This window comes from Notechis scutatus, chromosome 4, assembly GCF_049901735.1.
Source record: "Notechis scutatus isolate UNSWTSFEM ecotype Mainland chromosome 4, rNotScu1.2, whole genome shotgun sequence".
Classification (NCBI taxonomy): Eukaryota; Metazoa; Chordata; class Lepidosauria; order Squamata; family Elapidae; genus Notechis; species Notechis scutatus.
The window spans coordinates 15,150,177-15,166,349 of NC_142012.1; the positions used below are offsets into that span (position 1 = coordinate 15,150,177).

At 43.4% G+C, this 16,173-nt stretch overlaps 1 protein-coding gene across 5 annotated transcripts in view; it reads left to right on the plus strand.

The window, feature by feature from the left end:
- Window positions 1-258: 258 nt before the first annotated feature.
- Window positions 259-16,173, plus strand: part of HERC3 (HECT and RLD domain containing E3 ubiquitin protein ligase 3) — a 52,182-nt gene continuing 36,267 nt past the window's right edge. For 2 of the 5 annotated variants that reach the window (XM_087962850.1, XM_087962853.1), the window contains exons 1-6: window positions 259-413; window positions 968-1,105; window positions 7,413-7,677; window positions 12,902-13,061; window positions 14,018-14,094; window positions 15,530-15,751. In XM_087962850.1, the coding sequence (XP_087818976.1) occupies window positions 7,452-7,677; window positions 12,902-13,061; window positions 14,018-14,094; window positions 15,530-15,751 (685 nt within the window). In that variant the 5' untranslated portion in view covers window positions 259-413; window positions 968-1,105; window positions 7,413-7,451. Of the gene's footprint in view, window positions 414-780; window positions 803-967; window positions 1,106-7,412; window positions 7,678-12,901; window positions 13,062-14,017; window positions 14,095-15,529; window positions 15,752-16,173 lie in introns of those variants that run through there. The other 3 variants (XM_087962852.1, XM_087962854.1, XM_087962851.1) reach the window with 3 other exon arrangements.

Here is a 16,173-nt window from a genome sequence, read left to right on the forward strand (position 1 = left end):
GCGCTGCCCTTCCTAGATAGATAGATAGATAGATAGATAGATAGATAGATAGATAGATAGATAGATAGATAGATAGATAGATAGATAGATAGATAGATAGATAGTGTGTGTGTGTGTGTGTGTGTGTGTGTGTGTGTGTGTGTGTACACGTCCCTCCTCCGTTCGCCCTCCCCCAAAATTTGGCTCGTAGCCACGCCTCTCCTCTACGTCATCCCCTAGCCAGGTTTCCCATTGGCCCAGGAGGAAGGTCTACCCATTGGGACACTCCGGTCGTCTGTCTGGCGTTCGCGGGAGGCGGGAGGAGCAAGGAAAGCTTCCTTGTTTGGGGCGGCGTGGGGGGAGGGCGACGCTCCCGGCCGGATCTCCCAGGCGGGGTGGGGGTGGGGGCTGCGGCGACTGGAGCCGGTGACCAGGTGCTTTCCTTCTTTCCACCTTGGCTGGGGCTTGGGGCGCCAACGGGGAGGGGGCTGGACTGGACTCCTGACTGGTCCAGCTTTTGGGTGGTCGCGGGTCCGGCGGGCTTCCTTCAGGTAATCGATCCTAAAGGAGCGCTAGCTGGGATCGATTACCCCTCCCCTCCTCCCTCTTCATCCGGACTCCACCTGCATGCATGCAAGAATGCATGCGTGTGTCTCTTGATCCGGGCCTCGCTGGGTCGCCACCCCCAACTTTAGCATGGGGCGGATGGGAGGGAGTAAAAAGCAGATCCCGTTCATCTCAGAAGCAAAACCGTGGATTTACCCGGTTCTTTCCTTTCTAAGCCTGCCCGTCCCCCAGGTCCCACGGTTCCTGCCCATCCTAGGTGAGACCTGGCATGCGTCTTGGAGATCCAGTCCTGGGGTTCTGTAGTAGATCCAGCTCTCCGGAGCACAGCAAGGCAAGAAACTTTCTATGGAGATTCGCAGCCCTCCAGGTCACGGTTGTTCCCAGAGGTGCTTTGTCGAAAGGATCTTTGTTTTTTTCCTAGAAGAAGGTTTGGCTTCTCATCCGGGAAGCTTCTTCAGCAATTGCTTTCCCAGAATATATTCTCCCTACAAGTTTCCAAGAAACTGAGAACTGAAACTGAAGAAGCTTCTTTGGGTGAAAAGCGAAAAGGTCTTCAAAGGTAAAACAAAGTCCTGTTCCCTTTTTGAAAAAAAAAAAAAAACACCTTTGGGAGAGATAAGAAAGGCTGCTCTATTTTAAGTTTGAAGGTGGCTTTCATGGGGATTTGCCTCCAGAAATTGTGGGTGCTTCATCTCCGGAGGTTTTTAAAGAAGAGACTGGACAGCCATTTGTCTGAAATGACACACGGCCTGTTATTCTGTTAAAGTTATGTCTGTATGATCTCCATTTATACACGTATAAACATTGTGCTTATTATTGGGTTTGAATAGGGGTGTCCCCATTTTTATTCCTTGCTATAGGATGGGGAGAATGGAGCCCAACCAAGGTAGATTTTTTATAAAAAAAATATCTAACATTTCTGAGTGACTTGATGGCCAAATAGCTCCTCTCTGTTTTATAATTTGAAAATTTCTGCACACAATCCAGTGCAGGGCGTCCATTCCCTTCGGTGGTCCTTGTGCAGGAACATCTCAATTCTGAGGGATCCCCTACAGAGGAACTTGTAGAAGATATTTTGGAAAAAGCAATTGCTTTGTTTGGATGGTTTATTTACTTCTTAAATACATTGCAGTTATTAGCTGACTGTCTAAGAGCTGGGGTAATGGAGGAGCATTGAGTGAGAAGAGTGGGTGTTGTATTGATGTATGGAATTTTTCTATGGCTTCCAGACCTGCCAAATAGCTAGGCATGTGCCACATGGTCTAGGTAGGAAAGTAGAAACACACAAAGGGTTTCTAAAGAAATCCTAAAGAGCTGTGCAACAGAATTGGACTCTGCCCTGTTCCTGGGTTTCTTTTCTTGGGTTTGCACCTAGCAGAAATGGTAGTGCTGGAGAAGCTGTTGAAAGTTATTCCCCTGTTCACCTAGCCTCCCATCTTTTCTTTTTCCCAGTCATCCAGGCTGACTGGGAGAACCTGGGAAGGGTTTTCTTGTCTGCTTCTCAACAGCCAATTTCCAGGAGTTGGTAATGATGACCTCTGTGACGCATACTTTTCAGCGTGCAGATCATATCTCCGATGCAAAGCTAGGATGGGCAGGATGGTATTGTGTCCAGCTTCTTTCAGGAATGGACAACAGAAAGTTTAAATCCACCTTAGAGCTTTCTGTGAAAGCAAAAAAAGAGCAGAGAGGTGAACACACACACACGCACACGCACAAACAGAGGCATGCCTCTTTCATGCATGGGAGCTTGCTTTTGTGAGTTTGAGTATATAGTATATATTTTTACATATTGGTAATGGTGGCATATACAGACCTGGCCACTGATTTCTCTCTTGGTGAATGGGAGGCAGCCAAGGAGTTAGTAGCAGAATGCAGTACAATAAAGAACCCTTGGCTTTATGTTATGCAAACCTTATTGCTTTTAGTGCCCTGTTCTCCCACACTCTTTATTGCCATGACAGTAATGTTTGCCGTAATAATTATCCTTGGGGTGCTTCCTGGTGGAGAGCTGCTAATTTTATCAGTTGTGCAGCTGTTTCTTTTCCCTTTTGTAAGGGAATTTCTGGTGATAAGGGGGAAAAAATGTTGAAACAGTTGGCCGAAAAATATGTTCCACTGGAAGATAATATAATCTGGAGTTTTTGTAAAATTCCCCCAGGTGTGGCGATCGTAAATATAAAAAATTACCTGAAAAAAAATCACTTGGCTGGTAAATGTATATGCTCCATAAACGTACCTGATCTGTCCATGCTCCAAATGTATGGATTTTAATCCCCACAATTCACAATCCATGCTTTCAGGGGTTTACAACATGCATGTCTGGCTCAGGAAGGCTGCCATAAATCACAATGCTGAGTGAGGCTCATGCAATCACCAAACTTTGTCCAGTACAAATGAAAATAACAGATTCTAAGCCTTTCTCTGTCAGCCTGCCAATCGGTTGTTTTGCCTGAATCTGAGAAGGAAGTGTGCTAGAGATACATATCTTGCAATGGCCTGTGATGAAACCTCACTTGTTAATTGTAGACCTGTAATTGTATATGTCTGTGTGCAAATAGCCTTTTTCCCGGATGGCGTCAGCACAATAGGATCCGTGATAGGGTTAGGGATAGGCTGATGGAAGGACCTTCCTTTTCACATTATTTTCATTTATAGACAATGATGTGGATTTCCATTGTGGTCTGTTCAAACAATGTTGCAGGATCCAATCTGGGCTAGTCACCAAGACCAGATATTTAGTTCTTCCGAGCAGTGGCAGGATTCAATTTTTTTTACTACTGGTTCTCTGGGCGTGGCTTGGTGGGCATTGCAGGGGAAGGTTACTACAGAATCCCCATTCCCTCCCCCACCCCACTAACCTGCTTTCCAGCTCCGTTCTCCTGTACAGGGCAACAAAAGAAGACCCAGCCAATCAGCTGGGACTCAATGGGAGGCAGAGATGTGGGCGGGGCCAGTCAGAGGTGGGGTTTTCCAGTTCTCCGAACTATTCAAAATTTCTCCAGTTCTCCAGAACTGGTCAGAACCTGCTGAATACCACCTCTGTTCCGAGCTTTCAGACTTGTGGTGGAGTCCATACTCAGGGAAATTTTCACCGGCAGAGTGTTCGGGCCACCACAGGTACCCCTGACAGGAGTGAAGTTGAGCTGGTCATGCCTCCCCCGCCCCCCCGAGGTCAAACACAATTTTGCTGCGGCCCTCAATGAAACTGAGTTTGACACTCCTCCTATAAGAGTAATAGAAGCTTTTTTAGTCAACTGTTTAAGGCAAACTTTCCATGGGACAAAGGTTTTTCCTGCAGCCTGGAGGGGGCGTGGTTTCACATGCTGCTTGGATCCCAGAGATGGAGGTTTGCTTGTTTACGTGGCCCAGTTTCTGGCATGCTGCGACCCGGTGCCAGTCGATGGGCTAGGGGTTGGGAACCCCTACTTTAAGGTACATACTGCTCTGATTTTTTTCCTCCCTCGTAAAGCAGAGCCTGGCGCAGACTGGTTATTTTATGCTGTCAGAAGACTGCCGGCACTGTTTTTCCCAGCCTCTGTTTGGGAGCATAAAATTCTCAGCCGGCTTCAGTTTGGAATAAACTGTACTCAAGAGATCTCAGAATGGATCTTTTAGCACTGAACACACAATCCCTACCTATACACAAGTGTCTTTTCTTCACTCCCTTACCATTTCATTTCCGCCCCCCTGTAGGAACGGTTTCATGTGAATTGAGCTATTAGTTAAGCTGCTGTTGATACCTAATTCTGTCTGATTCTAATATTACTGGATGCTTTCTATTGAAAGATTCCATTGTCCTAAAATACGAGGATGAGCTGTGCTTTTCCTTGCACAGTTTCTGGTGGCATGAGCAAGCAATAAATTACCAGCAATGTCTAGAGAAACACATTTGTTCTGGCATTAATGTCCAACCAACAACAATGCTGAGACTTAGTTGCTCTGATGGTTGCTTTGCCAGCTGGCAAGAACTGGGGTTAGCAATGTTTTCCCTTTACAACTTTGCAACGCTTCACATTTGGTTAGAAAGAAGTGTTTGGATTCAGTTGGGAAGAGACCAGGTGATAGCATATTTTCCACTAAAAAAAAAAAATGATTAAAAGGCATAAGCTTTCCTGAGCTGCAGCTCACATCCTCAGATGCACGGCTAGACTGGTATAGGATTTAATTTGGGATGAATCAGGAGGGAGGAAGGAGGGTTTTCAGAATGTGAGGGAGAATGAATGTAGCACTCATCTGAAACTCATGAAAACAGCTACATCTAGAAAATACCTACCGATACTTGTAAACAAATGTTTTATCTGCTATCCTGCTTTCCAAGACCTTCATTGAAACTCATGAACACAGCTACATCTTGAAGATGCCTGCTTGTAGTGAAGTGCTCTATTTGCTATTCTGTTTTCCAAAACCCTAATTGAAACTCACGAAAACAGCTACATCTTGAAAATGCCTATTTGTAGACAAGTTCTTGATTTGTTATCTTGCTTTCCAAAACCCTCATTGAAATTCATGAACACAGCTACTGGTATGCCTGGAAAATACATATTTGTAGATAAGTACTTTTTTTGTTACCTGCCTTCCAAAACCCTAATTGAAACTCATGAAAACAACTATATCTTGAAAATGCCTACTTGTAGACAAGTGCTCTATTTGCTCTCCTGTTTTCCAGAGCCCTCACTGAAATTCATGAACACAGCTATGTCTGGAAAATACATATTTATAAATAAGTACTTTATTTGCTACATGTTTTCCAAAATCCTAATTGAAACTGATGAAAACAGCTATATCTTGAAAGCGATACTTGTAAGACAAGTGTTCTATTTGCTCTCCTGTTTTCCAGAGCCTTCATTAAAACTCTGAAAACAGCTACACCTGGAAAATAATACTTGCTCTGTTTGCTACCCTGTGTTTTCCTGGTTGAATTTGATGCATTGTGCTTTGTTTTGACCTGTAGGTTTTAATTTTCTGAAGAGAGAAGGGGAGGAGTACTCTAGCAATATGATTGTACTGTGTGCTCTTGCATCATCTTACATGATTTATTCTTTCCTGCATGGGGTAATTAAGCATGGCTTGAGGATAAACAGCAGCAAATCTGTTTTCCTTGAGGGTAGGGATGAAGGAGCAGAAGAATTCCACTCTTCTTTGCTTTAGTTAATATAGTTTATAATTCAGCAGATTTGGCTGTTTCCACTGATAATGTGGGGAAGGGAATAAGAGAAAAATTGTAGTTAGGCAGTAATGACCAACAGAGTAGAAGCTGCCCTTTCAAAAGGGACGACCTGAGATTTCAACACAACTTTTGTTGCTGCTCTTTCTCAAGAATCGGAACAAGAAATAAAATCTCTACTTTTCATTTGTGTCCCACAATGGGCAAGTAATCTGCCAAAGAGACTTCTGGATAAAGAACTTAATAGGAGCCATGGTGGTGCAGAGGTTAGAATGCAGTATTGCAGGCTAATTCAGTCGACTGCCAGCAGTTTGATACTTACTGGCTCAAGGTTGACTTACTCAGCCTTCCGAGGTTGGTAAAATGAGGACCTAGATTGTTGGGGGCAATATCCTGATTCTGTAAACCGCCTAGAAAGGTCTATAAAGCACTGTGAAGTGGTATATAAGTCTAAGTGCTCTTGCTTGCTCTTGCTATTTGTGCCACTTTATTGAAGGAGATTGAACAGCAACTAGTAGTAGCATGAAAAATGTGATCTGGGAAATTCATTTTTATCTGCTACACATAATAGGACTATTGTATCTGGGTTGAAAAAATCTGGACAACCACTAGGTGACCGCAAACAGTTATTTATACAATTTTGTTACTGCCACCTAGTGGCTTCCTAAGATTTTCCAACTCATATTTTAACCATAAAATCAATGCCACTCCAGCTGGGAAGAAGAGTGGACAGAGAGAAGCAGTTTGAGCCATGGGAAGAGGTAGGCTATAACAGTAGGAGTGACAACTATAAGAAAAGGGGAGGAAGGTTCAAAAGAGATGAGGGGTGGGGTGGTTTGAGTGGCACGTGGCAGCGGTGGACTTTGCTGAGCCAAATATATCTGCCACTGCAGAAAATGTTTGGCTGCATGGTTGAACATTGGTAGCAAATGGAGAAGTGCTGCAGAGGCTGCAAAGAATCTTTTTCTGGAGGCACATTGGTTTTGCAAGCTGTCCACTCATGTAAAAAGTTGAAAAAGTTACTCTTGGATTCTTGAAACCTGAATCAAAATCCCATGCTGGCAGGAATCATTGGAAATTGAATCCTGGAGGTCACTGAGCTTGAGAAAACTGCCTACAATGCATCACTCCCCATGTCAAAATGCTTATTTCGATCAATTAATAGGCCAGCTTATTTTGTGAGAAAAAGGCATGCAGTTTTAAGCTTTTGGATATCTGATTAATGAAACTGAGGCTACCAAACGGAACTGTGATTCCTGCCAGGTTGTCTGCGACTTATGACTGCAGTTGAGTTCACAATTTATGTTGCAGTTTTGCCCCATCCTATGACCTTCCTTGCCACAGTTCTTAGGTGAATCACTGTAGTTGTTGAGTTAGTCACATGGTTGTTAAGTGAATCTGGCTTGCCTATTGTTGCAAGGTCACAAAAGGTGATCACTGGAACACCGCGATCTTCATAAATATAAATTTCGATCATAGTGATGCTGCAGTGGTAACAAGTGTAAAAAATGGTCAGTTGCTTTTTCAGTGCCGTTGTAAGTTTGAACGGTCTCTAAATGAACTGTTGTTAAGTCAACAATTACCTGTAAAATAGTGGTTTTTTTTTAATGATACCTATTTCTGTTGCTCTTCGTTTGGTCTTCAGATGACCCCTATTATTTCTGTTTTTGAGATAGATTTCTTCTTCTTTCACCTGCAGGAAAATTTCAAGATCCATGCCTTGCTAAAAGCAGAGAAGATGTTATGTTGGGGATATTGGTCATTTGGATTTCCTGGCTCAGATAGTACTCTACAGGCGGTCATCCCTGAACCTCAGACCACTGAATTTGTTCACAAGAGGAATGTCAAGGAAGTGGCTTGTGGGAAAAACCACTCTGTGTTCTTGCTGGAAGATGGGAAAGTATACACCTGTGGCTTGAACACTAAAGGACAACTCGGTCATGAGAGACAAGGAGGCAAGCCAGGTAGGTTGATTTTGAGGACTTGATCCGAAATCCTTTCATTTTCGCGATTTGTCTCTGTTGGCATCTATTGTTTCTGACAGTTTTGAATTATCATTCTTATCATTATGGTTTTTCTGTGACTGTATTGTTAATCAAGGGATCCAAATGGGTTTTTTTTTGCTGATGGACACATCTAAACTTTTGAAAGCAACTTTTACAACGGGTTGCTGTGATACGTGCTCCAAACGGTGGAAACGAAACATCAGGGAGTGATATTATGAATACTGTTTTTGATAGTAGATTATTTGAATTATTTGGAGGTGTGACTGATGTAAGAAAAGTAAAGGCGCTGGGGCTTTTTAATGGCGAACTAAGAGCCTCTATAATTCACACTGGCAATTTTCTTCTCATCTAGAAGATCTAGCTTAAGTTGCTTTTTCTGTCAGACCTCAAAATAACCTTTGTTATGAACCATGAATTGTAAAGCGCAGAGTGTGTCTTGTTCAAATTATATCCTTCTCCCCACACTTCCAGCAACAAGAGCAAACAAACAGAATTTTCAGTTTGTCCATGATAACAGAGAACTAAAAGAATGCTAGTCTCTTACTCTTTCAGATTTTGGCAGCTTTGCAAGCAGTTGCTTTTCCAAAATCACTAAAGCAGCTTTTGCCCTCCTGCGATCTGATGGGTAGAAAGTCTCAGATGATACAAATGTTATGGATTCTATTTCAAATTCTAAAAGGCAAGGATGGGAAAGTCTCCATATAGCCACAGATTGCTCTTTGCTTTTTAAAAATATTGTTAAGGTCTCAGGAATGTGAGTGGGGCATAGTGGTATCACATTCCCACCTTAGGCATGAAAGCTAGCTGGGTAACTTTGGGCTTACCTGTCTCTCTCAGCATCACTCGGCTCACAAGGTGGTGGTTGTTGTGGGGAAAAGAGGAGGAGGAGTAATGGAAGGCATCCTGGAGGTCTCCTAGTTTTAGGTAATTTCAGTAAGTTTCATTATTTTCATCTTAATTTTTTTTTACTGGGCTGATTTCAAATACTTTAAACATTTGTTTTATCAACGTAATTGGATATTTTCCCTGTTCATCCTAAATTACTTTAAGATACCCCCAAACCATGGAAATAAGGAAATTGCCAGCCAGCATTCGAAACACTGATGATTGAACAAATACAAAATAAAACCATTAAGTATTTCTATATGTTTTACTGAAGGTAGAGAAGTGAAAAAGTTTGTAGCTAGACATATTGGGCAAAATTTAGTCTATCTTTTGAATTCACCAATGGTAACAAGCAAGTTTTACAAATAAATTTCTCCTTTTACAACCATTTTCACATGGATTTTCCTCCTCAATCTATTTGCTTGCAGATCCAACAATCCAGTTTAGTACTGTTATCCCCTAGAGATTATTCCCACCCAAACTGAGGTTTTTGGAAAATAATTTTGCCATCTGCAGGGTAGATTTTGGAAACATGCCTGTAACGTGTTGTACTTTTCCAATATGAATACAGTCTGGTTTCTAGCTTGGTTAAGAATTGCAAAACATATGTACTAACTTGAGGATAGTTTGGTCAAACTTCCATAATCCTGCTTGTTTATTCCACTAAATTCATGTGCGTCTCCAAACCAACAATTTTAAAAAGATGGCCTCCTGTATAAGAATTTGAAACAAAAAAAAGCACATATGAATTCTAAAATTCATGTCATTGATAAGAGGGAGCATTTTATTTCTCCTTTTTAAGCAAAAAATAAACTCTAAGCACAGTTTCTTCCACCTTCAAGAAAGTTATGGCCCAAAATGTATTGGCGTGTTAAAGTAATTAAGATTGACTGTGTTTGCAACATTGTGGAAATGAAAGAAATTATATTTCTTTTGTTCTTTGCTCGTTTGTCTAGACCAAAATACTTTCGGACCTGGAATTTTACTTTTTATTTTAACAATGTATGTATGTTTGCCCATCTGAAACAAAAAATTCTGAACGATTGACAATACTGTACAAAACCAATATATAACAAAGTGAACAATGTAATTAAAAATGAAACCAATAAATACTAGAGCCAAGGTATCTCACAAACAATTCACAGTCCCAAAGTCACACACATTGGGCAGTACTAGCTACCTGGCCATCGTGCCTTGAGAGAAAAACCAAAAAAAAAAAAAGGGGGGGGGCCAAAAAAAACACCCCCACCCCAAAAGGGGGCCCCCCCCCCCCCCAAAACAAAACCCCCCCCCCCCCCCCCAACAACCCCCCCCCCCCCCCCCCCCCCCCCCCCCACCCACAAAAAAAAAAACCCAAAAAAACCCCCAAAACCCCCCCCCCCCCAAAAAAAAAAACAACCCAAAACAACAAAAAAAAAAAAAAAAAAACAGCTAGCTTTTCATGAGGTTCCAGCAGGATTGGGATATCTGGATTTTGGAGGCTCTTCGATAGGGTGACAAGGTATGTTTTTCTGAGGTCTGCATGATGGCACTGTTTCACTGAGGGGCTCCGGAGAAGGCCCACCAGTCTGACCTAGGGGGAAACAACTGGAGGCAAGTGGTCCCATAAGTAACTGACCCTGTGCACAGCTTTAAGGATGATAACTAGCATCTTGAATTGCAGTTAGATGTCTACTAGAAGGTAGCACAACTTATCCAACAACAGCGTTGTAGTGTTAGCAATAGCACTTAGACTTATATACCTCTTCACAGTGTTCTACAGCAAGGTTCGCCAACCTTTTGGACCTCAGGGACCACCAAACTCATAATTTTAAATCCCGAGGACCACTAATATGAATTTTGAATGACGGTGGCTTGCTGACATTGGTGGGAAAGTCGGTCCCATATTCCAGAGCTGCTGTAGTAACAAGACTGGCCTTTTGGTTATCCTGGAGCAGCTCCTCCAATCCATGACAGCCCGGTGCACCCAGGTGGAGGAACAGCTGCTCCGGGATGACCAAAGGGCCAGTCTTGTGACCACTGCAGCTCTGGAATATGGGACCGACTTTCCCACCAACGTCAGCAAGCCACCCCAGGGCAGATTTCTCTCCCCCGCCATTGGTCTTACCTTCCAGTTCCAGCTCGCATGGCTCTACTCAAGGAAAGGTTTGCGCTCAGTCGAAGGGTGGGGGCCAGCAGGTGGATGGGCCATGTGAGCCTTGTGTTCCCACGCAGCCTGGATTAATTGCTTTGTGGGGGGGGGGGAACGACATTTCTCTGCAGACCACCAAAATTTTCTCGCAGACCACCAGTGGTCCCCGGCCCACCTATTGGCGACTCTCTAAGTGGTTTACAGCGTCGGCATATTGTTCCCAACATTCTGGGTCCTCATTTTACTGGCCTCAGAAGGATGGAAGGCTGAGTCGCCTTGAGTCCATCTGAATCAAACTCCTGGCTGTGAACAAAATTAGCCTGCAATAGTGCAATACTGCATTCTTTCTTTTCTCCCCCGCCCCCCCCAATTTTATTGATATTTTTTTTATTGGTTACATTTCTTAGTCTTAATAAACATCATGTTGCCTGGCTATTTAATTTGCTTAACAATTCTGATTATATTCTTAACCTCCACTCCTTTTTTCCAACCACTGGTAAAAGAGATTCCCTGTTTGATAGTATTCTGTGTAAGGACCCTGAAGCCATCAGTCTAAGATGGCCCAACTAAGGGAATTTTGCATATCTTTTCTACTTCCTCTGGGACTCAAGTAGCATTAAAAGGAACAAGCTGCACTGCCCAAAATTACACTCCATCTGGAAGGCTGCTGATCCATCTGCTTTGAAATTCTGTACAGCCTCTTAAAGGAAGGAGGCTGTTCTCCTGAATTGCTATTTTCAGTCTAACGCGTTCTTGATAATAATGTTAGGGTGTTAACCGGAGATCATCTCAGAGACGTTTTTTCACTGCTTCATTGCACCTTCCTAGAAAGCTCTGGGAAATTGAAAAGTAAATGTGTGTGCCTTGTTATGCTTGGCATGCTAAATGAATGTCCTTATCTCTTGTTAAATTGTTTCTAGCTCAACACTTGAGAGTTTTTTTAGGAGCAATGCCCCCCTTAATACTGTTAAAGCATTACTGCCCATTTTATCCCAGTATAACGGAAAAATGAAACCTCCTTGCCGCTCAGAGAAAAAGATTCTTTGCGGAGGGTAGAATTTTTAATAACACCAATACCATACTCTTCAAAACCCCCTTCAACAAAAACCCACCCCCCCCCCCCCTTCATAAAACCCTTTAACCTTTACTAAACATTTCAACAAACTTTCTCCTTATTAACTTTCACCATTCCTTTGCAGTTCCCCCCCCCCCCCCCCCCCCCCCCCCCCCCCCCCCCCCCCCCCCCCCCCCCCCCCCCCTCCCCCCCCCCCCCCCACTATACTCCCCTCCCCCCCCCCCCCCCCCCCCCCCCCCTCCCCCCCCCCCCCCCCCCCCCCCCCCCCCCCCCCCCCCCCCCCCCCCCCCCCCCCCCCCCCCACCCCCCCCCCCCCCCCCCCCCCCCCTCCCCCCCGTCCCCCCCCCCCCCCCCCCCCCCCCCCCCCCCCCCCCCCCCCCCCCCCCCCCCCCCCCCCCCCCCCCCCCCCCCCCCCCCCCCCCCCCCCCCCCCCCCCCCCCCCCCCCCCCCCCCCCCCCCCCCCCCCCCCCCCCCCCCCCCCCCCCCCCCCCCCCCCCCCCCCCCCCCCCATGTTGTGTTTGTGGAAACCGGCAACACTACAGTTTTTTTTTGTAACAGAACCAGTTATCTTTTTTTTCACTTCTGACTTCTTGACAAGATTTCAAAAAAAAAAAAAAAAAACACACCCCCAAATCAAAAACACCCCCCAATTCTCCTTTTTCTTCCTTTCCCCCCCCCCCCCCCCCCCCCCCCCCCCCCCCCCCCCCCCTGCATGCCTGGCATGGATTAGATCAGGGGTATCAAACTCAAGGCAAACCTTTGCTGGCTGAGGAATTCTGGGAATTGAAGTCCACAAGTCTTAAAGTTGCCAAGGTTAGAGACCTCTGTTCTAATCCACTTATTTGATAGAAAATTCTAAAACCTCAAAAGTTTTCAGCAGTTTTGTACAACTTCAGGTGACCTACAAGATACTACTTCTATGTTTTTAGGAGTTGAGGCTCATGGTCAATTCAGCTATGATAGCTTTAACAAATCTTGGGTTTTGAACTCTCTCTCTTCTTCCCCTTCCATTCTTTCTGCTTTGAAGGGTTGCATGAGGTAAAAGGTTTTGGATTCTTGGAAGGGTCAACCTGTCTCTTGTTTTTCCTCAGAACAAATTAATGCTCTAGCTGACCAGCACATTGTCCATGTGGCCTGCGGTGAGTCTCATAATGTGGCACTCAGTGACCAAGGCCAGCTTTTTTCCTGGGGCGCAGGAAGTGATGGCCAGTTGGGCCTTACAATGACGGAAGATGCTGTAACAATTCCAAGGTAAATATGAAAGATTATTCTTGTGACTTTTCCCATTCTTGTGGAAGATTGAAGATGCAGGCAAGTGATTTCAGAGAAATCTGTTTTTTCATAAAAAAATGTGGCAGGCAGTGGAAGATTGCAGATATTCTAATAGAGGGATAGAATCGAGATCATGTGAGGTGTTAATACCACTTCATAATGACCTGGTAAGGCCACACTTGGACTACTGCATCCAGTTTTGGTCACAATGAGGTAAAAAAGATGTTGAGACTCTAGAAAGAGTGCAGAGAAGAGCAACAAAGATGATTAGGGGACTGGAGGCTAAAACATATAAAGAACGGTTGCTGAAGGTGGGTATGTCTAGTCTAGTGAAAAAAAGGACTGCAGTGACATGTTCCAATATTTTAGGGGTTGCCACAAAAAAGAGAGGGTCAACCTATTCTCCATAGCACTTGAAGGCAGGAGAAGAAGCAATGGATGGAACCTAATCAAGGAGAGAAGCTCTTAGAACTAAGGAGAAGTTTCCTGACAGTTAAAACAATTAATCAGTGGAACAGGCTGTCTTCAGAAGTTGTGTGTGCTCCAACACTGGAAGTTTTTAAGAACAGATTGACAGTCATTTGTCTGAAATGGCATAGGATTTCCTGCTTGAGCAGGGCTTGGACTAGAAGACCTCCAAGGGCCCTTCCAACTTTTATTATTATGTTACATGCAAGGAATTTCATAGACATCTCTTGATTCGTTTTTGTTTTCACTGTGGCACTTGGGGCTTCTAGTACATGATCAGATTTAGCAAAAAGTACTCTAATTTTTCTTGTTTTCTTTTAAAATAATGTTTTAGGACTATGATAATATTGTCTAAACTAGTCTCACTGTCACAGTCTCTGTAATAGAGATGATAATAATGAAAACTAGGTCATTATATTAAACCCCTGCAACTTTGTTAAAGTGTGTAATTTGTTTTGTTTTCTTAGGTTAATAAAAAAGCTGAACCAAGAGATGATCCTGCAGGTCTCGTGCGGGAACTGGCATTGTCTAGCTCTAGCAGCTGGTATTTAACATTTTAACATTTAATAATTCAACTTTTCTGGCTAGGGCTGTAACATTAAATCAACCTTCCAGTTAAACAAGTTTCAACTCAATGATAGCAACGGTTCTGGGAAAAGTTTCAAAAAGAGGATAATCCTCCCTTCTTTTTCTGGTTAACAGAAGATAATGTTTCTAAAAATGATAATTCTCTGCAATATCTGAAATATACTAATTTCAACAGTAGAATTTCTCAAACGTACGTCTATTCAGCACACTATAAGTAGTTCTTAACATACAATCGTAATGGAGCTATAATGACTGGGGAATTCTGGGAGTTGAAGTCCACAATTCTTAAAGTTTCAAGGCCGGACACATTTCACTAGACGAGGGGTGTCAAACACTTGTGGGCCGTATCCTGATGTATCATGACGTATCAGGATGTTTTTTGCCTTTCCGGAGCTGGGGTGGGTGTGGCCTTTGCAGGCTTTATTTGGCCCAGGGGCCGCCAGTTTGACAGGCCTGCACTAGACCAAACTGGCTCTCTTTTAATTATCCTGATATACGTATGTATGCATGTATGTATATGAGATGGGTAGCTGTGTAAATGTTTTAAATCAATAATATGTTAGCTTTTTCTCCCATCTGATTGCAATACAGGTAGTCCGTGACTTATGACCACAATTGAGCCCAACATTTTTGTTGTTCAGCGAAACATTTTTTTTAAGTAAACTTTATTTACAAGAATTAAAAACTTACAAATTTTTAAAAATACAAAAACAATAGTATGTAAATAACACATTCCTCTTTACATTGGTATCGAAATTGATAAATCCTAATAGTCAGTACTAACTAATATTTATCGCATATTCATTTACTATCACATCTTAATCACTAAGTAACTCACAATACTCTACTAATCTTCTTGTTGGTTTATAACTATTATTTAATTAATAATACATTCATATTATTTAAATAATGAATAAAAAGATATAGTAAATATATAATGGTAATAATGTAAAAGAAAAGAGGATTTAAAACCTTTGTTGTTATTATACATTTCATATAGACAGCTGAATATAATTTGTTTCTTGAGTTCATCCGCGTGTTTTCCCCTTGTAATCTACTCAATTATACCATTTATCCCATATCCTGTAGTAATCTGTATCCTCCTTCCCATTGATTTTGAGTGTGAGCCTCTCCAATTGGGCACACTCATATGTTTTTTGAATAGCAACATGTATTGGTGGTACATCTGGTTTCTTCCAATATTGTGCCAATGAAATGCGTGTCGCTGTTAATGAGAGTTGGTTTAACTACCGATTCGGCGAACCAGATGTAAATTTAACATCTGGTTCACCCGAACTGGCTGAATCCCACCCCTGTGTATGCTGGGAGGTGAAGCAGGATTGTTTGTTTTCTGAGCTCTGGGTTTTATTTCTCCCCCCCAAATCCCCCAGATGGACAGTTCTTCGCATGGGGACAGAACAACTACGGACAGCTTGGGCTCGGCAAAGAATTCCCCTCGCAGGACACTCCACAGCGTGTCAGATCGCTTGATGGGGTCCCTCTGTCTCAGGTGGCTGCAGGTGGAGCGCACAGCTTTGCTTTGTCCCTCTCAGGAGCTGTGTTTGGCTGGGGGAAAAACACTTCCGGACAGCTGGGTTTGAGTGACGAGAAAGGTACTTGCGACAAACATCCTTAAAAGATGTCTTTCATCCAGACGTTGCAGAGGTTTCCAACTCAATTCTTCCGGTTTTTTTGTTCCTCAGAGATTTCTTTATGCTTCTTCTCTCAGCCCAGACGTGTCTCTGAACGGCTATAGAAATGGAAAGCCAGAGAGGGAGATTTTAAGGGGATGAAACTCCTTCCTTCTCTTTTCTGTCTTGTTCAGATACTTAAAAGTCCACAACGCCATCTCCGTGTATGTAATCAGCCTGGTGGACTTGATAGGAGGCCCCACACAATTATGGCGGTTGGGCTTGTATTTTACTTCAGTGCAGGGGTGTCAAACTCAATTTTATTGAGTGCTGCATCAGGGTTGTGGTTGACCTCGGGGAGGGAGCAGGGGGGCGTGGCTGACTGGGTGGGCGTGGCCATCTTG